Source organism: Manis javanica, chromosome 11 (genome assembly GCF_040802235.1).
Source record: "Manis javanica isolate MJ-LG chromosome 11, MJ_LKY, whole genome shotgun sequence".
In the NCBI taxonomy this organism is placed as follows: Eukaryota; Metazoa; Chordata; class Mammalia; order Pholidota; family Manidae; genus Manis; species Manis javanica.
The window spans coordinates 105,528,658-105,554,955 of record NC_133166.1 but is presented as its reverse complement, the minus strand read 5'-3'; the positions used below and the strand labels follow the sequence as shown (position 1 = coordinate 105,554,955).

Below are 26,298 nucleotides of genomic sequence, written 5' to 3'. Positions count from 1 at the left end.
TCTTACTTGCCTTTGACTTCTGACTGCTTCACAGTGAGGATTCTGTATTTTCACAAGTAGAAGTTGATAACTAAGAAGTTCCTCTATGACACCATTGTCAAGATCAGGCAGAGACGCTCTGAGTGGTCCAGCCTGGGACTAGAAGAAATTATCAGATGGCTCAAGGCAATCAGGGGGCTAAGAGAGGGGAGGGAAGTACAAGGCTATTTTTTTTTTTAATCAAAGTATAGCTGATAACTCCTGGCATATCCTTGAATGTGACCTACAGGGAGATTCATGGAAAGGAACACCGGAGTAAGTCCTATCACACGTGAACTAAGTGTTCTGTGAGCCACACTCCAGGCTAGGCACTCAGGACACCATGGCGAATCAGCGGGTCATAGCTCTCTTTCTAATGGGGGCTGGAAAAACAGGGGTAAGTGGAGTATCCCCAGGGAAACCCCTTCTACCTTCAGGTAGAAGAGGATCCCAGGGGTAAGCATTTAGTTATTTGACAGGCCATGATCCTGACTTTGCGAGACCCAGTCTGCCAGCACTGGATGCGGCTTACCTAGGGTGATAGCCTCCTGTCATGGCTGACTTTAGCAGGTATTCGTCAGGATGGGCTAGGTTGGGCTGCACTAACAAACGCCCCCCCAGATCCCAAAGGCTTAACACTGCAGAGGTTATCCACACACACCAAACACCCTACTTAGGCCGGCCAGGGAGGCTCTGCTCACTGTGGTACTCACAGATCCAGGTTCCCAGAGGCTCCACCTTGATGTATTTGATCATTTGTAAATGGGCATCATGATAGCACTGACTGCATCATGTGTTTTTGTGAAGATTAAGTGAGTTAATATATTTAAGGTCTTCAAATAATCCATGGCACAGGGTAAGTGCACGAGATGGATGAATGATACTTTCTGTGTCAGGGAAAAGGGAGATGACTCAGCAGCAGCTCTTGAAGAGCTCTGCCCATAAGGGACATGAGTCATTTCTCATCTCAATTTAGAGGCCAGAGCAAGCCGTGTGGCCACATCTAACTTCAAGGGGGGAGGAGAAATACAACCCTACCATGTGCCCAGAAGATGAGGGATATCTATAAAAAGTCTTGAAGGACTAGGCAGTGGGCCTGTCGTGGGACCCATGGGGGTCCCCAGGAGGCAGGGGGTCCCAGGACTTCCCTTCACCCCCTCGGCAGGAAGAAGTAACCCGCCTGGGTCCAGGACCAAGCCCTTGGGCCCTCTGGAGGAGTCAGGCTGAGGTCAACAGAGTAGAAATGTAGAAGGCTCAGGGCCAGTGCCTCTGAAAAAGTACCAAGGGCTTGTCCAGGCATGGAAAATTCCCACAAAGGGTTTTATTCTCTATAATCTGCTTCCTGAATTTTCATGGCCTTTGGGATGAGTCTTCCTAAGCCCATAAACTCAGAACATCAGAGTTGGGCAGGTCCCCTAAAACCTGGCTACCCAAATGTGGTCCCAGGACAAGCAGCTTCAGGACCACCTTCCTGGGGAGTTTGTGAGAGATTCATGATCTCAGGCCCGCCCAAAATTTCTCAGTTAGAATCTGCATTTTAACAAGATCCACAGGAGATGCACATTAAAGCCTGAGCAGCATTTCTCTAGAATTTAGGCCAACATCTTCACAAGTGAGAGGTTGACGCCAGAGGATGGGAGGGGGGCCCGGAGTCACCTGGCTCACCCTCTGTTGGCTCTGCCACCTGCCAGTGATTTTTAATAAGTCACTTAAAAAGTCACTGGATCTCAGTTTCCTTTTCTGTAATAAAGGGATAATATAGCCATGTCTCAGCACTGGTCTAGGGATCAAGTAAGACATTGCTCGCACGTAGTATGTGCTCAATAGACATTAGCCATTGCTACGATCCTAGCACCACACCTCGTACCTCCTGACATATGACAATTTCTTCCAAAGATGACAGTGTCAGGTGCATGGTGCCAGGGGTGGGTCTGGACCCAGCTCCCTGTGCTTATGTCCTATTCCACCATTTGACTGTAAGCCAGTTCCTAAATTGTGCTTTGGTTCTTTGCTCCGGTTTAATCATTTGTGAATGGGTATAATAAGAGCATCTACCTCCTAGTGTGAGGATTCAACAATTAATACATTTAAGGACTTCAAATGATCCATGGCACAGAAAGAGTGTCCGAGGCATGAATGATAACTTTCAAAATGAAGGCTCGGGTGGAGGGAGCCAGGCCCCAGGCAGGGTAAGGGTCTTTCTCAGCGGAAGCTCCTTCAGTTTTGTCCCACTGACCTGTTTCAAGTCCCCATCTGCTTCTCTGGCCCCTGGACAGCGCCCCTCCACCCCCTCACCCCGCCACCTGTCTTTCTCCTTATCTGGTGAAATGGCCTTACTGGGCTTCCTCGTTCCCCAGTCAGGAACCACTGAAAGGCCAGGGAACGTCTGTCCTGGAGAAGAGCAGGCGCAGACAGGCTGGGCAGCTGCCTCCAAATCTCCGAAGGCTTGTCGCGCGGAAGAGGGATTAGCCCTGCTCTGGATGACTGTAGGGGACAGAAATAGGAAGTTCCAGGAAGTCTTCTCTAACCATTAGGATTGCTCAGAGGCGGCACCAGCTGCCGGGTGGGGCTCGGAGCTCAGGGCGGCTAGGGGTTGCCCCGCCAGGAGGGCAGCGTGGGGGTGGGCACTGGCCGACAGGCGGCACTGGCGCCGAGATCCTCAAGCCCGGCTGAGCGTGGCCTCTGAACGCCCGGAAGGGCTTTCCAAATACAGATTCCCAGGCCCCTCCCAGGCCCCACCCAGGCCGGCTCAGTCAGGACCTCTGGGGGTGGGGCCAGGGAGCCCTTTTAAAAGCCGCCTCCAGGGGAGAAGTGGGGACGGGGGCGGGGGGCCTTAGATGAGGGCTGCACGGGGGGAGGGCGCGGAGGTCCTCGGGAGCTGACCCCCCGGGGATCTCCATCCTGCCTCCCCACCACCACGCTCTCCTGGCCTAGGTCTGGGGCCCGTGGCCTCCGAGCCATTGATTCGGGGACTCCTCCCGCGCCTACTGCGAGCATCTCTGAGCCCCGCTGGCCCTCCTGCCTGTCCTCACCCCCCGGCCTGGCTCCTTCGGGGCCCTCCCCATCCTCAGCCTCTCAGGTGACGCAGACAGGCTGCAAGGTCTCCCGGGGGCGGGGGCGCGGGCGGTCTCCGTCCGGAGCGGCCGCCCTGTCCCGTCACACCCTGGGCCCCGCCGCCGTGGCTCCCGCCGAGTGCGCTCTCCGGAGCGCCCCCTGGACGCCTCAAGCGGCCATCACAGGAACGACAAAACACCCGAACGGGCCTCTTCCTTCGGGGCGCTCCCACGGTGTGGTACCCCGCAGGGCCCTATTGGCGCGCGAGTCCTCCAGGGGAGAAGCTATTGTCTGGGGATTAGAGGCGAGCGCCCGCGCGAGGGAAATAAGGATGCTCAGGACCCACGGGGGCAGGAGGTGGGTGCGGGAGGCGCGGAAGGGGAACTCGGCCTTTTGCCCCGGCCCCACAGCGCCACCTGGTGTCTCCTGGGACCGCGCCGCGCCGCGCGGGCGAATGCGCGGCCCACTCCCTGCCGCCGAGACCCCTCCCCACAAGGCACCACCAGCCACTCGGTGCCCCTCCTTTTTCTGGGAGCCACCCGCCCTGCCTACCCTACACTGCCCAGACGGTGCCTCCTGGCCAGCTGCCTCTGGCTTCCAGCCCTCTGCCTTTTACCCTGGTATCTCTCCCATGGGCTACATCCAGCCCCTCCCCACCTTGTGACTGCTCTGGAGGACAGGTGGTCCCGGGGCTTGACAGCCAGTGTCAGAGGCAAAGCTGATCGCCTAGTTCTGGGGCGCCGGAGGCCCCCCGGAGCAGCCAGCGGAGGGCAGCCCACCTCCAGCTTTGGACCCCAAGGGCTTGCATCCTGACCTATCCTGTGGGCCATCTCAGAGTGGGGTGATGATCCGACTACTTGTGGGGCAGTCCTGTCATCCATCCGTCTTCCCCACGCACAAAGCCGCCCCGGGAGAACTTCCGGGTGGCCACGTCCTTAGCTGGACTTAAGGAACTATCAGAGCAGAAGAGACCTCGCCCTTGCCCACACCTGAGGTCCTCAGGGCCTCGGCGGCATTCTCTCCCAAAGCCTACAGCCCTTTTACCTGTTGCCTTGTGCTTACCTGCGGTCCCACACTGCTGATTGGTCTAATGCATGTTTAGGTCCCGTCCCCAGAGCCAAGGGGCTGGGCGGGCAGTCTGTCAAGGCCACTGCTGGATCTGCTCATTGACATTATGCACATCTGCTTATTGGCGTATTGTAAATTCACAGTGAGGGCAGAGAAGCCCAGACCCCAAACATCAGGCAGGCATCCAGAAGATGACTCCTCAGATGAGCTAATTTACAAAGAATTCAGCCTTCTATGGACTTGGCCGTGGGGGGGTCTGCCATAGTGCATGTCCCTCCCACTCCCCACAAATTCTTATGCTGAAATCCTAGCCCCCAAAGTGATGGTATGAAGAGCTTTTAGAAGTGATTAGGCCTGGAGAGGGGAGCCCTCTCCATGCGATTAGTGCTTGACTTTGGACTTCCTGGCCTGCAGGACTGGGAGAAACACAACTCTGTGCTTTATAAACCAGCCAATGTATGGTATTTTGTTATAGAAGCCTGAACTGAGGCAGAAATTGTTGCCAAAAAGTAGGTAAACAAGTATCTACAAATGTACAGGTGCCTTTGGACTGGGTAATGGGTGAGGCTAGAAAAGTTTTTAAATGTCTGCTAGAAAAAATTCAAAATTGCTAACGGGCCTTTAAAGGAGATTCTGGTGAGAGCTCAGAAAACAGAGCTGGAGAGGAAGCCTCAGCCGACTTGGTGAATAATGACTGCCCTTCTGAAGGTCAAGTTGGTGGAAATATGGCTGATAAAGGCCATTCTGGTGGCAGAGATGAGGAACGTATTATTGGAAACTGGACCAATGGTGATCCTTGTTGTGAAGTGGCAGAGAACTTGGCTCAGTTGTACTCATAATCTAGCGTTCTGTGGAAGGCAGAACTTGTGAAAAATGAAAATGAGTATCCAGCTGAGATCTCAGCAAAGTTTTGAAGGTGCCGTTTGGCTGTTCCTGTTTATAGTAAAATGCAAGAGTAAAGACGGAATTGTTAGGCAAAAAGGAAGCATAACAAAGATTTGAAAAATTCTCAGCCTATCCATATCACAGAAAAAGAGACATTGAGAGTGTGGCTGAGTGACCTTAGGAGAAGGAGATTAGTATGGGTCCGCCATACCAACAGGAGCCAAGCGCTGTTCTTCAAGGTGACTTGTCGATTATTAGGGCTCCTCCACTTAGGCTCCAAATGCAGGAGCCACCAGCAGCTGAGTCAGGGGTAGGCAAGCACCCTCTTAGCCAGAGGGTCCAGTGGGTCCCGAAGGCAGAGGATTATTCTCAAGTTTTAAGATACATTAGAATTTATCCCGTTATTTAGGTTTTAGACTAAAGACCTGTCACTCCTTTCTTCTTTCCTACTTCTCCCTTTCAGAATGGGATCTATATCCTACGTGTATTCCACCATCATATGTGGGGAGCTTTTTCACAAATTCATAGCTGGAGAAGAATCTGCCTTAGAATGAATTACCTTGAGTCTCTCCCATATCTGATGTAGACATTTAGTGAAACTTTGGACTTCGACTTTAAAGTTGATGCTGAACTGAGTTAAGACTTTGGGGGCTGCTGCGATGAAATGAATGTATTTTGCAAGTCAAGAGGACATGAATTTTGGAGGCCAGGAGCAGAATGTTATATAGACTGAATGTTTCTGTCCCACCCCCCAGTGCCCAAATTCATGTTGAAACCTAAACCCCAGTGTGACTGTCTTTGGGAGGTGATCAGACCATGAGGTGAAGACCTTGTGAATGGGATTCGTGCCCTTATGAAAGAGACCCCAAGGAGCCCCCTTGGCTTTTCCATCAAGAAGATGATGGTCTGGAAAGCAGGAAGCAGGCTCCCACCAGACACCAAGTCTGCCAGTGCCCTGATACTGGACTTCCTAGTCTCCAGAGAAGTGAGACAAAATTTCCTGTTGTTTATAAGCCTCCTAGTCTATGCTTTTTGTTATAGCGGCCAGAATAGACTACGACAGGGCCCTGACCATGCGGTGGGCTGAGTCAGATCCCTCCACCCCATCCCTCCTGAGCAGAAGGGAGTGTTCTGGATTTAACATGAAAGCTCTCTGGCAGTGTGCCTCCCATTCTGGGGCTTTTCAAGCTGGGAGTGTCTGAGCAGTTTGGGGGTCTTGCTGAGCCCAGAGTCCTCGTGCCCAGATGTAGGGGTGGGGGCTGGAAAAGGCAAGGGGCAGGATTTGGTTGCTCCCCGCAGTGTGGTTCACTTAGAACTGAACCGGGAAGGAAGCGCCCCTTAGAAAAGCAGGAACAGGCCGCTCGATTTCCACCACACCTCCTGCTGCTTTGACGACTCTAATCAAGTTTCCTCCCAGTACCAGGGGACAGTAGTGCTTCTGGATGCGGGATCAGAACACCAGAGCTCTGTTGTAACAGCTTTATTGACCAGGTGAGCATCAGCTGAGCACGGTCCCTGCCTGCAGCCCTGCCATTCACAGCCCTGTCAGTGTTGTCCTTTCAGTCACCGGCAAGGCCCAGCCCCTCCCCCTCTTGCTGCTCCTGACCTGGGGGCCTTGAAGGGATGGGAGTGAGTGGCCAGAGCAGTCCCTGGAGAAGGGCAGGGCGGAAGGGACAAGGCCCTGCTGGGTGGGCAGGTCCTGAGGACTGGGTGCAGGGGGAAGGGGCGTCCAGATGAAGACGGAGGCTGTGTGAGCCTCCCTCCACGTCTGAGGGTCAGGCACTGGCCTGGGCTGTGCAGCAACACTGCGGGAGCTGCTGTCACCACCTTCGGACCCAGGGTGAGGGGCAGAGCCGCCTACCCTCAGATCCAAGTGGACACATGGGAGCGTGCATTGCCGGTGTTTCTTCCTCTGGGCCCTCCAGCAAGCAGGGAAGTCAGTGCCTGGGGAGGTCAGACTGCATCCTGACTGGGAGCTTCTCACATGGGCTGTTCTCCTCCCACCCCGAAGGAAGACACCAGATCCCCACAGCCTCAAAGGCAAGAGGCGTGGAGAAGCAGACGGCTCCTTCGGTCCATGACCCTGTCTGCATCCTGAGCTGGGACTCGCCAGGCCTGTTCTGAGGGACACCAGAAGCTCACCCTCTTACCCACAGAGGGGAATCTCTGGGATGCAACAGACCACAGCCTGCCCCTGCCCCACCTCAGCTCTGCTTCCCTCCTGACTGGGTCTGCTGCTGCTCCTCTGGGATCCAAGAAATGGGCTCAGAGGTCCGGCCAGTTGATGATGGACATTCAGCCTAAGGGGCTAAGAACAGACGCCTGTGGGGCAAGGTGTGGGGAAGGGGCTCGGTCCCACCTAGACTCAAAACACAGATTCTCCTGCTGGTGATGGTGTCCAATCCCAGGCAGGGGGGCTCCTTGGAGGGGTAGGATGTCAGGAAGACCCCGAACCAAAGGGACCCATACACCCAAGTTCAAGTTATTAGTGATGCGTGGCAGGGCTGAGAGTGGGGGGAAGAATCCGAGGTCGCCGAGGCTGCTGGGAAGGACACAGCGATGGAAAGCGCAGGCGTGGGCAGCGTGTGGCAGGTGACCGCAGCCTCACTCGGAGTGGACCAGAGCCCCAGCTCCTTGCCCAAACCCAAAGCCCTTGGGTCCGAAGTTTTTAGCGTAGCATCCTACAGAGAGGAGAGGGGTAAGGACATGCTCCTCTTCCCCCAAGCCACGCCCCTGGCCTCCACCATGGATACTCCACCCCCAGCACCTGGCCACGGGGACCCCTCCCTTCTGCAGCACCCCCTACCCCCAGGACTGAGGAGCCTCTTGGCTTGGCAGGTTAGCCATTTCCCTGGCCACTGAAATTACAGCAGCATTCTCTGTCGAAGGGCAGGGAGCCAGGAGTCAGGACCCCAGTGTGGCCCTGTCCCGCCCTGACCCGACATGACTCCGGCCAGGCTGCTTTCTCCCTCTGGCCTTGTCTCCTCACCTGTCAAACACAGGGGTCACAGTAGATGCTCTGGAATTGACCCCAGGCCAGGAGCTGTTTTACCTTTAGTAAGGGCATAACTACTTAGCGGCCCTACCCCTCAAACCTTCCGACCCTCGAATTTGAAGTGAAACCACTCACCTTTGCAGTAAATCTCGCCATCCTTATCAGCCAGGGTGGTTGACTCGAGGCCTTTGCCACACTTGGCGCACCGAAAGCAGGACTTATGCCAGGACTGGGCAGGGAAGGGAATAGTTAGCACCACCGCCAGGGACCAGAGCAGCCCCCGCCCCAGCCCCCTCGCCTGTGACAGAATGACAGCAGACAGGCTCAAGACCCTTCTGAGGTCTGCTCAGCTGGTGCCGCTGGGACATCTCAGCCCTTGGGGCTGCACAGTGGAAGGGACCAGCCAGGACCATACACCACCTCACCCCATCTTCAAGGCAGTGTGGCAATGACTGGATGGCCAGTGGCATCCGCTGCCCCACAGAGGGCAAGTGGGAGGGTGAGGTCACAGCCAAGGTAGCTGTTCCTCAACAGGCAGGGCCAGACAGGCCTCTCCCGACCCAACCTGCCTGTGAATCAGTGACGTGGGAGTGGGCTTTGGACTTGTCCTGGCCCTGCGCTAATCAGCTGCAGGGCCTCCGCCACCTCCTCCCCCGGGGGCCTCTCTGCCTGCCTGCCTTGCAGAAGGGATGGACAAGTAGATATGTACAGGCGTGCTGCCTGCCTCAGAGCAGGCTTTTGTACCTGGGATCCTTCTGAACCAGCCAAGCCTCTGAAGTTCTACACCTGGGTACCCTGTTTGCTCAAAAGCCATCACCTCTGAGAGAGTGGGCTGGTGGCAATCCCTTTCTAGGTAGCTGTGTGGATTTAATGGCTTTCCCAGCATAAAGTGCCAGGCATGGGGCCTGGTGTCTAATGTTCCTCTGAAAGGAGAAGGGGCCTATGAAGTGCATTGCACCCAGGAGGAAAAGGCCAGAGAAACAGAGCTTCTCCAGGGACCGGAGAAGGCCCTCTATGGTTCTAAGAGGAGCCTGCAGGCAACACAGGGCTAGCAGCCTGCCAGGGAAGAAGCCGGCCGGCCCGGGTATGCACATGCTGACAGGAGTCAGCACACACAGCGAGCCTTCTCAGCAGCACTGAGCAGGAGCAGTGGGTGACGTGCAGACAGCACTGAAAGAGGCAGGAAGCCTTCAGGCAGGACAAAACAAGGCCTTTTAAGGTCAAAGACACTCCTGGAGCACAGCCACCCAGCTACCCAGTGCTGGGCTGGGGAATAAGAAAAGAAACCGGATCCCCTCAGATTTCCTGGCTGCCAGACCAATGTATGCTGGCTTCTCCTCCAAAACTCCAGGGATGAGGGTCCAGAGAGCTGAGATGGGGGCTCAGACTTGGCCCTCCCACCAGTGCCCTGGGCACCTCAGCAGGCACCCAGCCTTTGCTTCCTCCTAATGCAGGGGCTGCTACCCCACGCTCTCCAGGCTGGAGACAGACTGCGCCGCCCAGCCCTCACAGCGCCCAGGCCCCGCTCCAAACAGCCCAGCCCTTTACTCATTCATTGAACACCCAAAATAGTTCTGATCCTCTATACATCTTTTTCTGTTTGACCACAAAATCCTCTTACCTCTACCCCTTAGTAGTACAATCTTAACTTTAACTTAGACCCTGTCCAAGTAATGGAAATATTCTCAGCTGTTTTTTTAGAATCTTCTAATCTCATAGAAAGACACAACAGAAAAAAAAACAATAATAATATTAGCAGTATCTCCCATTTTCATATTATTTAATCAACAGCAAGGATCGTCATTCTGACCTCACAACAATCCCCAAGAGTAAACAATAATAGTAACAATAATAGTAACAGCAATAATAGCTGACTTAAACTGAACACCAACCAGTCGCGGCACTGGGCACTCCTCATGCGTAGTTTCATTTAATCTTTAAAACCACCTTGTTTGTCAGGGACCATCATTTGCTCCACTTTACAGACGTAGAACTGCGGCTTAGGAAGGTTAAATGATTGGCCCAAGGTCACTCAATGAGAAATGGCAAAACCAGGTTTCACACCAGATTGTCTACAGTCCAATGTCTTAATCAGCCTGCTAGGACTCATGACCCCTTCCCAGTGTACAGCTGTGGGAACAGGCTCAAAGAGGTTAAAACACCCCGGTAGAGTTAATAGTTAAGAGCAAGGGCTTGGGGGTTAGAGGAAGCTGGTCTCCTGACTCCTAGCCTAGCCATTTCCTAGCCAGGAGATCTGGGCAGATCACTCAGTGCTTCACCTGCAGGATGGGACAGTAACATCCACCTCCAACCATGACTGTCAGGGTTAGACTGAGAGCCTGCTGTGGCCTAGACACGGCCCAAGTATTAGCTCCCTGTCCATCCCTCCCAGGCCCCTTCCTCAAGGTCGGACCAGATGCAGAAGAGCTGGGGACAGGCTCCAGGCTCGGCTGTTTCGTGAGCCGCCGGGTGGCTCTGGCCAAGTCACTCCTGTCCTTGGACCTCATGTGATGATGCAGAAATCCCTCTGGCCACATACTGAAGATGCCTCTTCAGTGATTCTCTGAGAATCGCTGGGCAAGGGTTCTCGGGCCTCTGCACCCCCCCCCCATCCTCCCTGAGGGCTGTGCTAGGCTCTCTCCTGGGTTGTGGGGGCCTCGCTCCATGCTTCCCACTCGGCTTTGGCAAGTGCAGGGCCCCAGCGAGGGTAAAGGGCGTGAGTGACAGAATAGTTTGCAAAGGCCTCCCAGGACGCTGATAGGCCCTGAAAATCTCTGCCCTGGAACTACGTGGATGGGTTTCCTGGAGCCCACATCCTATGAATGGAATGTATGTAGATTTTCAAGTGGTTTTTACCTCTTAACATTTTGGGGATCACAAATCCTTTTGGAAATCTGATGTAAGTAAGCTATAGATCTCCTTCCCAGAAAGAAACATGCTCCCACAACATTTTACATACAAGTTTAGGGAGCCCGCGGTTCCTCTGAAACCCATCCATGCACCACCCTTAGAGCTCTGTGGTCCCCCAGTCTAGAGACACAGATTAATCTTTGCAGCTCTGTGAATTGCCCAAGGCATTTATTTCACTCCTGAGTGATGTGAGCTTGGAGGCTGGGATGCTCAGGGTCAAGGGACCCAGGAAAGGTCACGCCTTCCCCAGAAGGGAGGGAGTTAAAGCCTAGTGCTTGGGCTCCCCTGAGCAGAGCTGGGGCAGACTTACAAAGGTCTGGAACCCACATTTCAGGAAAGTATCTTGCCAGCCTGCCCCTCTCCGCCCCCCACCCACGAGGATGCCCAGCAGCTGCCTTACCTTCCCAGCACCAATCACTTTCTCGGCAGCATAGACGGCCTGGCTGCATCGGGGGCAGTACTCGGAGCCACCAATCTTCTGGGCAAACTTGGATGCATTGGGGTTGGTGGTGGGCCTGTGGCCAGGGGCCCTGCAATGGGGAAGCACATGCAGTGAGGTGGCTTAACACAGAAATCAGGCTGGACTGTGTGGGCACAACCCCGCCATCATCGGGCACCAAGGCAGGGGCAGCTTTCCCAGCTGGCCCCGAGGCTGGCTGCCAGGCCTGCACAGTTCCCTCCCGTTTTAAAGAGGGACAAACCCAGGCTCAGCATGAAGTTGTTTCCACTGAAGCATCACAGATCCCCCAGCAACCTAGTTAAAACACTGGGGTCATTTAGCACCTCATTTGCTAAGAATTGCTCTCCTCTGAACCCCACTCCAGCAGCCTGTCTGTGATCAGATTCTTTCCAGGAGAAATCTGCTGACGAATCACTCCCACTGAGGGATTGACCTCAGCTGGAATGTGGCAACACATCGGTCATTTCTGTCCATCCCCCCAGGGCCAAGACACTGGCCAGGCCGCCTGCCAACAGCCACCATTCACAGTGGGTCAGAGGGCAAAGGGTGCAGGGACTCTAGTGAAGCCCTGTAGCAGTTTCAGGGAAGGGAAATGACTTCCCCTCAGCAGGGGTGAGAGAAGGCCCAGAGAGGCTGGTGTGGCAGGGCGCTGCTTCTGAGCCCTAGTCTGCCAAAGACCCCGGGCAAGTCACAGCCTCGCCTGGGGTTCCTCACCTAAGACAGAAGGAAATCAGACCAAGTAATACTTGGGGCCCATCCCACCTCTGACCCCCATAAAAATACAGGCTGCACACTCCACATACGGGGGAGCCTGGCCTGTCTCACTCCCTGCTGGGTCCCCAGCTCCTCCAGATGGCCTGACACCCCCACGGGTGCTCTGTGACACCCTTGACATAAAGGGCTTCCAGAACCTTCCTCGCTTAACCAACAGTGGTTGGGGGCCGGAGGAGGGAACTGGGGGAAAGGGCTGGAGGGCTCTCATACTCACTCTTCGTGCCTGATGCCCAGTGACTCCCCCTTGTCGGTGCTCAGCGTGCCTGCGCCCTGCCCATAGCCATAGCCTTTTGGCCCGTACTTCTTGCCATAGCAGGACTTGCAGTAGATCTCCTCGCCATGCACAGCCACCGTGGTGCTGTCCAGATTCTTCTTGCAGACCACTGTGGAGGGAAGTGAGTATGGTGAGTGAGCACTTGGGTGAGCTCTCAGCAAGCCGCCCGCAACGGGAGCTCCTCAGGTACTCTGCACCCATAACACCCAGAGCTTCCAGGAGCAGCCTGGAAATTAAGTCAGGGTGGCCGATGAGCTGGGAGCAGAGGAGGGGAGCCGTGCAGCCCAGCTCTACAAATGCCGGCCCAGCCACCTCTCCCGGGAGCCCACATGCACCTTCCCCGAACTCTGCACCCTCATCCCTTTCCGGGCTGCAGCGAGCCCCCAGGTTCATCAGAGGCAACGGCCTGACCCCAAGCCACAGGAAGCCTGTCGAGGGCCTTCATTCTGCCCTTGACAAAGAAACCACACGTCCCAACAGGAGAGGAGAAAAAAACAAGGGAAGGAAAAAGGGCAGGGTTTCCCTGCCTCCAGCAATGGAATCCAGAAGGGACAATCTGGGTCTGCTTGGGGGCAAGGGGTGCGGGTAAACAGATGCCCCCAGACAGAAAAAAAGATTTAACACTTAATAAAGATTCCAGGGTGGTGGGCTTTCAAATGAGATGCAGGCCAAACTAATCACAACAATAGGATCTGAAGTTTCTAATCTCGGAAATCATTGCCACAGGAAGAACTGAAGTCAGACAGTGGGATGAATTTCCTGACTCCTGGAGAGAGAGAGTGGAATGGGGTGAGTGACAGTGAGATGAGATTTAGATAGCCTGGGGGCCTCAGATACCCTGTTTACCTCTGAGGGGAACTGCGCCCAGCTAGCCAGAGTGAGACAGTGCAGAGCATGGGCTCAGGGAAAGTCAGGCTGCTCAGAATCAAATCCCAACTGTCTCCCTTGCCAGCTGCCCCACCTGTGTGTGAGGGGCCAGTTCTTCTGCCTTAAGGTCCTCATTTGTAAATGCGGGTAACATCTATCCCAGAAGATGATTGGGAGAACAGAATGCAATCTTACATGTAAAGTACGTCTTAGCACAATACCTTGCATACAATAGGTGCATAATAAACGCTGGCTACCCTTAGTATCACATAAAGTTAGTACCACATAAAGTTAGTACCAGGGGGACACAAGTGAGGTGGAGGGATGGGCCCAGGCCTTCAAGAGGTCGTATGCTTCCAACCCCAAACTACTCTTAAGAGAGCCGACTTCCCTCCATTTCCTTAGTCTTATCCTGCAAGGCTAACTTGGTTCTATGATGCCCCTTAAATCCTGGGGCGCAGTGTGCCCAACTGGCCTAGACACCCAAACATGTCCTTCTAAAGATGGAAACACCAGGAAACCCCTGGAGGAGCCACATCCCCCACTCACCCCGAGAAGGCTCTCAGCCCAGCTCCCTGCAAACTTGCCATCCTCGTGCCTTTAAAGGGTTGGGCCTTCTGCCAGCACCTCTCTCCCCCTGAGTCCCAGGTTGGAGACTTCGGACTAAATAAGGACCCTCTTGTCTTGCCCTTGAGATCCCCACCTCATTCCAGCACTCTGGGCAGCCCAAATAAGGGACTTCCCACCACCTCCCGCGGGGCTTAGCTCCCGGGAAGGAAGGAGAGGGAAGGACAGGCCAAGGGCTCCAGCATTCCCTTCTAGGGTGGGAGTCAGGAGCCGGCCTGCAATTGCTTCCCGTAAAACCCAAGTTGAACTGGGAATTCCAAGACCAGAGAGAAGGCAGGAAGCAGAGACGCCAGCAGTTGGAGAGAGAGGTCCTTGGGGGTTGATCTCTCCAGCAGGAGGCCCAGGAGCTCAGCCCAGAGGAGACGCTAGGACTCAAGCTGGCATACTCCAGATGCCCTCTCCAGGCCAGCTGAGCCCTGACCTCCGCATCCAACGGGGAGACCTCCCTGCTGGGTTCCGCTAGGCCTCGCTCTCCCAGAGCCCTGCCCTGCCCACTGTGGCCCAATGTCAACACTGTACCCGGGCCCTGTCCCCCACCTCCTCCAGGTGATGGAGTCTTGGCTCACTTAAGGGGAATTTCGAACTAAGGCCTAAGGTTTCACCAAATACTGTTAGGCCAATAGGACAAGGCTTAGGTGTGGGTTTGTCATGTATATTTGTTGGAAAAATGTACCTCCAGGTACCACATGGCTCAGTGAGGCCTTGTGATGCTATCTGGAAGTACAGGGAAGACACAGCCCCAGGGGAGAGCCCCCTCACCTCACCCCAAGACAAGCAAGCCTTTCTGCTTCCAGAAAGAAAACCAAGGCCCAAAAAGAAGCTCACAGAATTGGCCAGAAGCCAAGCCAAGCCAGAACTCAGCCTAACTTCTAGACCTGCTGTTTTCTACTCAGCTTGGGGAGGCCAGGCATGTGGGACAGGGCAGGTGAAAAGTGACAGCAAACCTCAGCCTGCAGGTGGGATACTGGTGTCAGAGGGCATGCAGGGCCCCTCCACACTTCCCCTGGGCACTGAGGTTCTGGGAAACAGCCCGGTTCCCTCAGCCACCACTACCGGGTTAGGCCAAGCCCAGGTCTGGTTCTCCAGCAGGGACAGTTACAGCTCAGAGAAGGGCATGTCCATACCCTCAGCTGCACAGCTGAGCTCTCCAGCCTGACAACGGACTGCTGAGACTGCAAGTACCACAGACCCTCTCTGTCCCTGCTCTCAGGTCAAAGGCCAAGCCCAAGGCAGAGGCCACTCTCCCTGACGTCACCTGTTACATCATCCTGTCTTCCTCCTATCTGTCCCAGGCCCTCAGGAAAGGACACCTGCCACACTGAACAGAACCAGAGCCAGGGACCCAAGTGGTCAGAGGAACGTCCTTTGGGGACTCACCCAGGCCAGCCAGCCAGGGACTATAGCCCTTAATGCCAGGCCAGCCCATACCCTGCTAGTCTCTGTCCTCCTTAGCAAGACAGCCCTTTGATTCTGAGGGTCATTCTGAATTCTTGAATTCAAGCCGGACACCCCTCACCCCCTCACTGAAAGAGAACAGTGACACCCCTCCATGCATAAACCTGCACAAAGCCCACCGTGTGCTCCGTGCTGCACAGGCACTGGAATAGGCCTGCCGCGGAGGCACCTCAGACGGCTGGGACCTCTCCGAGCTCCGATGAGCAGGCACAGTGCTGGCCCAGGGGCCCTGGGGAGACGTGGCACTGTTCCCTGCGCTGTTGGTTTCGTTACACCCGCTCCCGGCCCTTCTACAACTGTTGTTAATCCTCAACAGGCCTCCCGCCTGCTCCGGAGCTGCCCCCTCTGCCTATGCTACCCTGAGTTCCTGACTTCCCTCAGTGCCTGGTCCCCCGCCATCCCACAAGGGCTGGAGGCAGGAGGCCTCCCAGCCACAGCTGGCCGTGTTTAGCCAGCGATTAAGCAACATCTGAGAGCAAAGAGAGACGTCCTAAGGACCCCAGCAGCCGGGACCCTCTTCCCTGCCAATGCCAAGCTCTTATCCCCTCTGAGAAAAATAATGGCCTGAAAATTCCTCAGTGCTGATAACAAGATGCTGCTGTGTTTGCACAGCTTCTGCAGGCTAGAAGCCAGCAAGGCTCCACTGGAGCTCATTTACTCCCCATTCATCAGACGCATCCCTCGGCCTGTCACTCTGGGCCGGCAGGCAGGGTGTGGTGCCTCTGGGGCCGGTGCTGGGTGGCTTCCGGCCAGTTTACCCAGCAGCAGATAAAGATCTGGTGAACATCCAGTGAACAGTGGCCCTCAGCCCACCTGATCTGGGCCTGGGTCACAACCACCATAGACAAAGCAGCTACTTTGCTTTGTGTGGTGCAGGATGGAGAGGACCCCCTTCTCTGGGTCCCTCATGGGCTGGGACCCCTTCGCTGTGTGTCAGACCTTCTCCTCTGCATCCGACCATCCAGCTGGCAGATCCTTCAGCACCATGTGTGTGTGTGTGTGTGTGTCTGTCTCTGTACCTGTGTGTCTGCGTGCGTCTGCCGGTGTGCGTGTGACTGTGTGGTGGAGCAGCATCTATTACTTAAGAACACTCACTCCGATTTCAGTGCCTCACTGTCCCCGAGCCCCTTCTGCTTGAATCCTCACGGCTCTGTGAGGTATGCATCACTCGCCTCCCTGCCACAAGAAAACGCAACCAGAGAGAAACTGAGTGACTGCCCTTGGTCACCACTCAGGTCCCAGCCCTGCCCGACTGGCCCTGACTCCCAGGGCCAGGCTGAGACACCCCACTGCCGCCCACTCTTGGCTGCCCCCAAGGAAAACACACCATGCTGAGGTATCCCCTCCTGACCCAGATCCTCTGCTGACCACCAGGAGCCAGATCACTCAGGAATCTGCAGGGGCTTCCTGGGCGTGGTGAAAACATCCCTGGGCCCCGACGCCGGCCAGCGCAGCACCACAGGGCCAGCGGCCTGTCTGGGCTCCTGCCCCGCTCCCTACCCGACCAGCGTGGGGCTGGAGTGCGTCTGGCTCCGGCTTCCTGGGCGCGGACGCCATGCTCTTTGGCCCACCGTCCTCTCGCCGCAGGAGCGGCAGCAGGAAGGGGAAGTGAGAGGTGCCCGTGCCGGCCTAGAAGGGGCCGCGGAGCACAGCTCTTCTCCAGACCCAGCTTCCCTGTAAGGCTCAGCCCCTTTGCCTGTGATGAGTGATCGTTTGGTCCCAAGTCTGGTGGAACTGTGGGCTAAAAGCGTCTTCCTCTTAAATAACGGGCTTGGGGTCACGGCAGGGAGAGAAAGAAGGGAAAGAGGAGTGGAAAGTTTTCCTAACCAAGGCTTTAGCGCTTGGCCCGCAGCCCCGAGCGTCGCCGCCACACCCTCCCCCAGCTCCGGCCAGTTCACCCCAAGAACGAGAATGAGAAAGCAGCTTCTGGGCGGAACAAAGAGGCCCTTGAGTGTTTCCCGCCCAGCTGCACTTCAGACAAATGTCAGGCTGTTTACGTCCCGTGGGGCCGGTTCCCTGGGGTGCCGACAGGCTCGGCCTGCGGGGGCAGGCCCAGGTCCCCGTCCCACGGCAGCGGCGGGGCCTGGGGCGCGTACTCACTGCACAGGAAGCAGGACTTATGGAAGCTACTGCCTTCGCATTGGACCTCTTCGGCAAAGTACACTGTCTTCTGGCACACCCCACATTTCTTGCCTCCTCCCCAGTTCGGCATTCTGAACCTGCGCACAGAAATGGGAATTAATTTTTCAGGGAGATGGAAACACAGATTGCCCATGACAGGAAAGCCACATCAGAGCCTGAGGAGGGAGAGATGGCCATCAGGCCCTGGCAGGGCACTGCCCCGGCTTGCTCGCCACATCCCCCCCAGACCGTACGCGGGGGCTTCCTACCCCAGTGGAATCAACAGATACTCACTGGGCGCCCACTGTCTATTGGGCCTCGTGCTAGGCGCTCCAAAGGAGACGGATGAGCATCAAGATACGGGCTCTACAAAGCAGGCTACGCAGCATAAAAATGAACCGTCCACTCCATGCCTCGACATGGATGAACCCCACAAACATTAATTTGGAGCAAAGAAACAGATTGAACTAGAATTCATAAAACACAAATCATTTGTGTAAGGTTCACACTCAGGCAAAATTCACATTGTCAAGGGATGGACAGATGATGCAAAAGTCACAAAGAAAAGCCAGGGCACAGCTACCACAGACTAGTACCTCAAATTTGTTGCCCCAAGACATGGAACGGAAGACGTGGGGGTCTCCAGGGGGCATCTAAGGCACCAGCAGCGTTCTTTCTCTTGGGTGGCCATCACATGGGGGCTTACTTTAGAATTATTCTTAAACACGTAGGTTTCAGATGCTCTTTGTATGAAGGTACAGCTCACACACACACACGTTTTTTTAAGTAGGAGGCTGGCACGCAAGGCACAGTTCTCAGGCTTTAAGGTCCATTAGAATCAGGAATGGGGCTTCCGCAAAGTCAGGTTTATCAGCACACCCCAGAGCCTGAGTCACGACCTCTGGGGATGAGGTTACAGGAATCTGGATTTTAATAATAAGCACCCCAGCTGATCCAAAGCAGGCAGCCTGAGACCCACTTGGAGATGCTCGAGCTATTGGCTCTGAGCTGGATGGGGTCCCAACGTCAGGTTTGGTCCAGTCCTGACCCGGCCATACACTGGCTGTGTGTACCTGGGCAAGGCAGGTGGTTTTTCTGAACTTTGATTTCTGTATCTGTAAAATGGGGATAAAAACAAAAGCTACTTCACGGATTATTTCTGGGGGTGAAATGCGATATGGCAGGTCAAAGGCAGGGCACAGCGCCAGGCCTATGGGAAGCATTCAACGATTATTATGAAGCACAAGTCCAAGACTGCAGGGGACACGGTGCTGCCAGCAAGTGGCACGGAGGGTAAATGCCACAGGAACCTGGAGGCAGAGGCAGCCCGTGAGGATGGTTTCTGCTTCTCTACTTCCATCTCACTCACTCACCAGACACTTGACCCTTCCAGCTCTTTCGATAGAAGTTCGTGGAGAAAAGAGTCCCATGCAAGGTACAGGTGACTGTGGGTACGGATGGGTGATGAGGTAGCCAGGCCCTGGGGAGCATGGCAGGCTGCAGGCTGCCAGGGAATGAACGGAGCAGGTGCCGAAGGGCTTTGCTGCCTCAGGAGCTTCTCGTGGGACATGTGACACAGAAATGCTGACACCATGTGTTATCCAGAGCCCACCCTCCTGATGTCAAGCACAGAGGACACAGGGCCTCCCCTGCTGGAGAGGTTCCTCTGCCAGTGGGCACAGGCTTCAGCTCACAAAGATGCACCCTGCACAGCACCTGGCATATGGGTGTTCGTGCAGGCATCCAAAAATAGTTGGGGAATGAGCAAAGCAGGCCTCAGTCCTGAATGCCATGCTAGGGCCACGCTCTTGAGGGCAGCGTATCTTTGCAGAGCCTGGGGCCCAGCAGAGGTGCCCAGGAAGCGTGTGCAGGCTGACAAAGGGCTCAAGGTAGGGTAGTTGTGATGGCGAGGGTGATGGCGATGTCACTGGCTCCCCACCAGGTGCTGGGGCTGGAATATCACAGAGATTATGGGGCTTTCCAGCAAGGTTTTGTCGGATGTAGAGGGCAACGCATGTCCACCCCCTCTTCCCATACCTAAAAGGTGGGCTCTGCTGGCCCCACCCTGGTCCCTCCCTCTCCCCAATCCCCTCCCATCCCACTGTACCTAGTCGCCAGGACTTCCATAAACCTCTGACCTTGAGCTTTCCTGGAGCACAGACTCCTTATCCAACTTCAGGTGAGCATCTCACGTGGACAGCCCACCAGGACCTCGATTCCGACATGAGCGACCTGATCTCGTTGCCTTCCTTCTCAAACTTGTTTTCTCTCCTGACTTTTCCATTTTTGCTCAGGGTACCACAACCATCCTCTCCATCCCCAAGGAATCCTGTCCTGCACCCGGGACGACGGCGCACTCTCCCTGCTCCCTCAGCCCCATCCCAGGGGCAGCCCTTCGCCCACTCACCCCCTTGTGCTGGGACCCTTAGATTCTCTGCTTTCTGCCACCCTAATCCAGACCCATCACCTCACCTTCACTCAGCCAATCCCATGCTCCCTTGAAGAGGCCACCACGGCCACCCCGATTTTCAGCCATGACACGTGGCCTGGATCTAGTGTAATCATAAGCCACCACGGTTACCAACGGAAGGTGGGCCGGCCATACATTTCAGGCCAAGGACAGAGAAGAATGGGGCTCTTGGGCTCTGGATCTTCCGAGAGAACTTCCTGGAAGCAAGCCCCTAACCCTAAGTGAGGGGAGGGGAGCAACAGGCCTGGGGTCATTGTCCCCAGAGGGACAGGCAGTCCCAGGATGAAGCGGACAGCAGGGAAGACAGCTGAGAGGCATGAAGTCTGCGATGACATCACTAAGCCCCCGAATTCAGCAAGACCTAAATTTCCATTTGTCGCTGACTTTTCCAGTTAAACAAACCAACAAAATCCCTCTACTGTTTAAGCCAGTAACTTTACAACTGAATGGCTCCCCTGAGAGACAGCAGCCAGGGCCATGCTGCTTCTGGAAGCTCCTTTCCAGTCTGCCCCCCAACAGCTGCCAGATCCTTTCTGTGGGGCATTCCCTGCTGACTGTCAGTGACTCCCTGCTGCCTGAAAATAATCAAACCCCTCACCTTGACGCCATCCACAACACAATCTCCACCTTCCTGTGCCGCTGTCTCCTGCACACACACCCCACCCCATATTACCAGCCCCAGGATTTCTTCTGTTTGTCCCCAGAGCACTAGAGCAGGGCCGGCAGGTGGGAATCCCATCCCACCATCAGTGCCTGTGAACGGAGCTGGGGGGCTGCGACCAGGCGGGGCTGAGGCTGGGGCCCGGCCTCTCCCTCGTGGGTCCCTGCACCCTGCGTGGGCAGCTCTCCCCTCCCCAGCTCCACAAAGCCACAGCTCCTCAGGCTTACCCACATCCCTGACACAGCCCACAGGCAGGACTTCTCTAAGTACACATGACCTCTCTGCCTCCCTCAGACAACCCACAGGCCTGGGCCCCTAGGTCCCCAGGGCAGTCCCCATCCCCAGCCTCCAGTGCCCTGCTCATCAGCCCCATTCTGCCCTGAGGACTCCAGGGCTAAGTTGCTTTGTTGAGCAAGAGCTCAGGGCTGCCAAACCATATAACATGAAGAACGGTTCAATCAGAAGAGCAATGTGTACTTGCTTTATGCCTAGCCACCAGCCATTTCCCCCTCTTCCTTATTACAGAACCCCAACACTATTCAGGCAGCCACCCCCCGACCCAGTGACTCTGGGGAGGTGCTCTCCTCCCGGCCCTGGGGGCAGAAGTTGGTGGCCTTGGCCGACCAGGGTGACCCCGTTCCCCCACAGGCGCTGCAGCAGGAAACGGGCCATGAGACAGGAGGAAGCTTGGCTGGGGAGGCCCCTAGGGAAAGGTGCTCATGTATCTGGAGACACGCAGGTTCACTTCCACCTCTGATAAGGTTTCTAGACACAACCCAGCACTCCTGCGGCTGAGGCCCAGCTGACAGGCTGCACGACTGCACACCTACTTTGCTCCCATTCTGTCCTCACCAGCTGGAGATGGGGACCACATGCCCACTTTACAGATAAGGAAAACAAGGCTCAGAGAGTTAGGTGACGTTCCTAGAGCCACCGGGCTGGAGGAGGCGGATGGGGACCCCAGCGCAGGTCAGCCATTTCTGAGCCCTCTGTCGCCCCAGTCTCCACGCTGTACCCCCACCATATTTAAGAGTTCCTGTGAACGGTGGGCAAGCAGCACCCAAGCTTGGGCCTCTCCTCCCTTCCCAACTCCCCAGCCAGAAGGGGACATACTCCAATCCCCTGGAATTACCCCTAAGGGAGGGAAGTTCCCCCGCCCGCGTGATTGGGACCCAGTTCCAAGCAGTGTTTGTTCCCAAACACAAAAGCCCTTCTCCCTCTGGGGGAGACCCAAGTGCTGTGCACAGGCCTCCCCTTGTTCTCCCTGGCCCCAGGTCAGGGGCCCACATGGAGCAGGGCCCCAGGGAAGCAGGAGGATGGGCAGAGTGGAGTGAACCCCCAGGACCTGCCAGGCGGAGAAGCCACCCAGGGCACCTCTCAGCGGGGCTATCCCTGTGAGCCAGGCGTCAGGCTGGGGTCTCCCTGCAGAAGCCCCGTGAAGGCACAAGGCTCTAGCACCTTGGGACAGAAAGCAATGATGCCCATGGCCAGGAAGGGTCCCAAGCAGCCCCTGTGGGTGGGCAACCCACCCCCTCTGCCCACACGGGACCCTTCCAGAGACCCCGCCCTTGAGGAAGAGCCTCAGCTGGAGAGAGCCTTTCCTCCTTCTCCACCAGGGGTGAGGAGCATGGTTCACCCCTGCCCACGCCCCTCCACCCTACCCCCTTTTCCACAGCCAAATTCTGGCTATCAGGAGGCTGAATTGCCTTAAAAGGAAACCTGGAGCGCCTACAGGGACACCTGGCTCTTTCTCAACTGCTTTCCCAGCTGGGGGGACAGAGGCCCTGCAGGAGACTGTTGGGAGGGAAGTACCCAAGGTCAGAGTGCAGACAGTGCAGTTTAGTGTGGATAGGAATAGGGGTTCTAGCTCCATCCCGTCCTAACCGAGCGATCCTGGGTGGGTGGTTTTCCTCTCTGAGCTTCAGTTAGCTTGTGTCTAAACTGGACTCTATACTGACTCCCTAAAATCATCGTTCTGAGGATTAAATGAGACTGTATGGAAGTGATGACACAGCATCTGGCATAACTGAATCACCCCTAATTACCACTCACAGGACAGGCCCAGGAGAGCTTTGCCAGCATGCGCAGCAGCAGGTGCCAGCTCTCTGTCCCACCTAGCCCAACGTCTGGAAGGAGCAAGGCTCGAGCATAACACGCCAAATAGGGACCACGGATTCCTGACTCCTCCGTCAGCTCAGCCAAAGAGTCTGGGACAAGCATCTTGCCCTTCTTTGGAATTTAGTTCCCCCAGCCACCCGAGATGTTATACCACGCTCTCCAGTGTACTGCTCCGGGTGATGAAGAAGCATTGCTATCTTCTGAGACCCCATCGCCCACCTGCTGGGTTTGCCATGGGCTCCCTTCAGAGTTACATTCCCAGTGGGCACAGCCATCCATCTGTGTTCTGGTTTTGTCCTGCTTCCTATGTTGATAATCTCAACAGACAACAGGGCTTGAATTTGCTGCTGGCTGGCTAAGAAATACCTGGTCAGCTCTTTACCTGCAATGTCAGGAACCTCAGCGCCAGCTAGAAGCAGAGGCCAAGACCATCAGCTACCCTAAGTGTGCTGCTCACACTTCCATGCCTAGCTGCCCCATGAAGAGTGGTATCCAGATCCTCAGTCCTGGGGAGAGGTTTTAGATGCAGCTCATACAGCAGTGGAGGAAGGGGCAGACACAGGGCACAGACTCTCACATTCACAAACCTCATATAAGTTGGAATGAGTTGACGGGTCCACTGCACACTCATGCTTTATGTCTAAGGTACCATCTCGGCGATGTACGATCCTTCACGGCCAGCCACCAGTGTCTGGAGGAGAGCCTCCTCTCATCACCCTGTTGATCTGACAAGCCATGCCTTGTCTTGATTTCTCCAATGGAAAAATCCCATCTCTCCCATTCCAAAATCTCGTGTTGTCTACGAGCCAAAGATCAACTTCTGGGCACTGGGCTCAGGTCCCCACCCACTCGGTCTGGTAGAGACCTGTCAGGTGTTTGTCTAGTTAGCAGTGCGCTACTCGCATGACCTGAGCTGTGTGGTATCTGGCCAGGTACACAGGATCACTGTCACCCATTCCAACCCCACAGCCTGGCCTCTCCCTCCCTGCCCACGGCAGGAGAGCAGCCAAGAAGGTCTCCCCGCCACCCTAACCCCTCCCCCCAATGGTCAGGGTTCAGAGCCCACATCTTAGAGGCGATGCCTGAAAGCCCAGGAAATAGGCCTCCCCTGAAGATAACTGTCACTGGTAGCGGGACAAATGGCAGATGTAAAGCTGCAAACTCAGCCTCATCCTCACATACCCCCAGGGTTATGACTGTTTCAGAACCCTGTCCGTGACTCACCTCTCTAAGAGGAGAATTGGCCTGCTGAGCTACGATCACTCCAGGCCCCGTGGTATCCTAGACCCCGACTGCCATTCTAGCTAAACTCTCTCCGAGGTCTGAGGTTTGAAGCCCGTGCCCGGACTGGGAGCTGATGAAAACTGTGCCCTGTCTCCTTTCTTGCTTGTCCACTAATGCCTTTTACAGAGGAGCTCTTCACCCCTGGAGTTCAGAAACTTGAAGCTTGACGAAGGGAGAAGTGGGGGTCCGTGATTTCTTTTAAGGATTTTAAAATTACTACAGGAAATCCTGCATTATAATAAGGTCTCACAGACTAATCAACAGATCCAGTTTCTTGCAGTTCATCTGGAATGATGTCACTTAAGAGTTGTAGAAATTGCTTATCCCGTGCTGAAAGGTCTGAATAAGTTTGCTTTAATTTTTCAAAAGCCAAAACAAATTAGCACTTCGACTTTTTGAAAACAGGTTGTTTGCAGCTGACACGTCAGGAAGCCCCATGCCACGCCATCCCACACCGTCCCTGCGTAAAGAATGCCAGGCTCATTGGCCACAGAGGGCCTGGCTGCCTGGTGGGGGCTGAGTCTGTGCTCGAGCTGCAAACCTTCTATTTATTTCTTCCTCCTTTATCACTATTGAGGAGTCAGGCGCTGCCTTCTGGCCTTTAGGAAGCACTGGAAATGCCAGAGTCTGGAAATGCTCGCTGCCTTGGTATTTACACACTTTACCATACATGGAAATTACTCAATGTTGACGTCAGAGAAATTCCTGGGGAGCTGACTGTTCCAGCCCCAGATATCCTCCCTGAGGCAAAGGGTCCCTCCCTGCCAGACTGTGTGCAGGGCAAGGCTGGAGTGCAAGAGGGGGTAAAAGCTGCCTAAGGGCAGCTGAAGGCTGAGGACAGTCTCTCCAGCAAGCGGTGACCCTGGCTCCTGAGCCGGACGGAGCACGGCTGGAGAATCAGAAGGCCACAGCTGAGTGTGCACAGGGGAAGCTCAGCACGCCTGTTCCCAAGTCCCACCCCTGAGAAACCCCCAGCCTGCACTCTGAGGTGACAGGAGCCAGCACCTCCAGCCTCATCTTCTGGGAGAGGGGGGGATACGGGGGAAGGCAGTAATCGAGCCTTACTGTGCAATAACTGAGACACTAAGTCACCTGTCCGAGGCCATCTGTGTATTAAATGGCACATCCAAGACTCGTCCACCTTCCAAACACTCTCCCACCAAGATTCCAGGCTTCTTTTCATGACACGCCTTCCACCAGGGCCAGGGGATTTCCCCTGCGCCCACGCGCTGGATCCCCGTGCAGAGCTCTCTCGGTGTACGCAGGGCCTGCCCATTCACTCGCCTCCACAGAGCAGGGGCCGGGGGGGCCAGGAGCCCAGCCTCTAGGGAAGGGCCTGTGCCCCTGCATGGCTCCCAGCCTAGACGCAGGCCCCGATCTCGGCTTCCGACAGCACAGGGAGCAGCTTCGGGGAGAATACTCTCCCTGCCTGTGGGAGCAAACACCTGCCTCGAGGTTGCCTTTTGGCTAGCATATTGCAACTTGCTTTACATGCCCAAGACCAGCGCCTTCTCCTCCCCACCTAAGGACTGAGGCCACACCACGGCCAGTGAGTTCTTTCGGGCTTGGGAGATCGCCCCACCCAGCACCAAGGCCTGGTTGGGGCGGGGTGGGGGGAACAGGTGAACCGTGCAGCTTCCGTCCCGCGCTTTCGACAGAGTGAAAACTCACAGCTGCGCTCAAGGCACAGATGCCCCAGGCCGCCCGTGAAGCCAGATGTGTGCCCCCCCGCCCCCCGCGAGCGTGTTCTCCCAGAGCGGGGCGGTGAGGGCGGGGGTGGCACCGATGCCGTCATCCCCCCGCCGTAACAAAGAGTCAGAGGCGCGCAGAATCGCCGACTGTCTCGCTGCCAGACCTGCAGGCGGCGGGCGGAGCCGGGCGGCCCGGGCCGGGGACGGCGGAGCCGGTGGTGTCCAGGCAGCCCTGGCTAACCTGCTCTGCCCGCGACCGCCCCCGGCCGCGCACTTTCCCTTCCGAGTTTCCCGGCAGCTGCCGGGGCGCGGCGGGCGGGCAGGCCCGGGGGCGCCGGCCGGGGGCGTGCGGGCCGGGGGCGGCAGCCGGGGAGCAGGCGGCGCGGCCCGGGGCGCACTCACCCTGCGGCGGCGGCGGCGGCGGGGGCGCTCTCGGAAGCGGCGGCTGGGTGCGCCCGGCCGGCGCGCCGTTTTGTTCCGCTCGGGGGAAGGCGTGTCCCGGGCCACGCCAGCCCCCGGGCTTTGCACACTGCACCACGCCAGGGCTGATGTCATGGCGCGAAGCC

At 56.1% G+C, this 26,298-nt stretch overlaps 1 protein-coding gene across 1 annotated transcript; it reads right to left on the bottom strand.

The window, feature by feature from the left end:
* Positions 1–6,490: 6,490 nt before the first annotated feature.
* CSRP1 (cysteine and glycine rich protein 1) lies at positions 6,491–26,262 on the bottom strand. Its single transcript, XM_037015373.2, has 6 exons — positions 26,135–26,262; positions 17,488–17,606; positions 12,379–12,547; positions 11,331–11,460; positions 8,156–8,249; positions 6,491–7,706 (listed from the first exon to the last, which is right to left on the bottom strand). Exons 2-6 carry the CDS (start codon positions 17,597–17,599, stop codon positions 7,630–7,632), a joined length of 582 nt encoding a protein of 193 aa, XP_036871268.1. The 5' UTR covers positions 17,600–17,606; positions 26,135–26,262; the 3' UTR covers positions 6,491–7,629.
* Between the last annotated feature and the right edge of the window lie 36 nt (positions 26,263–26,298).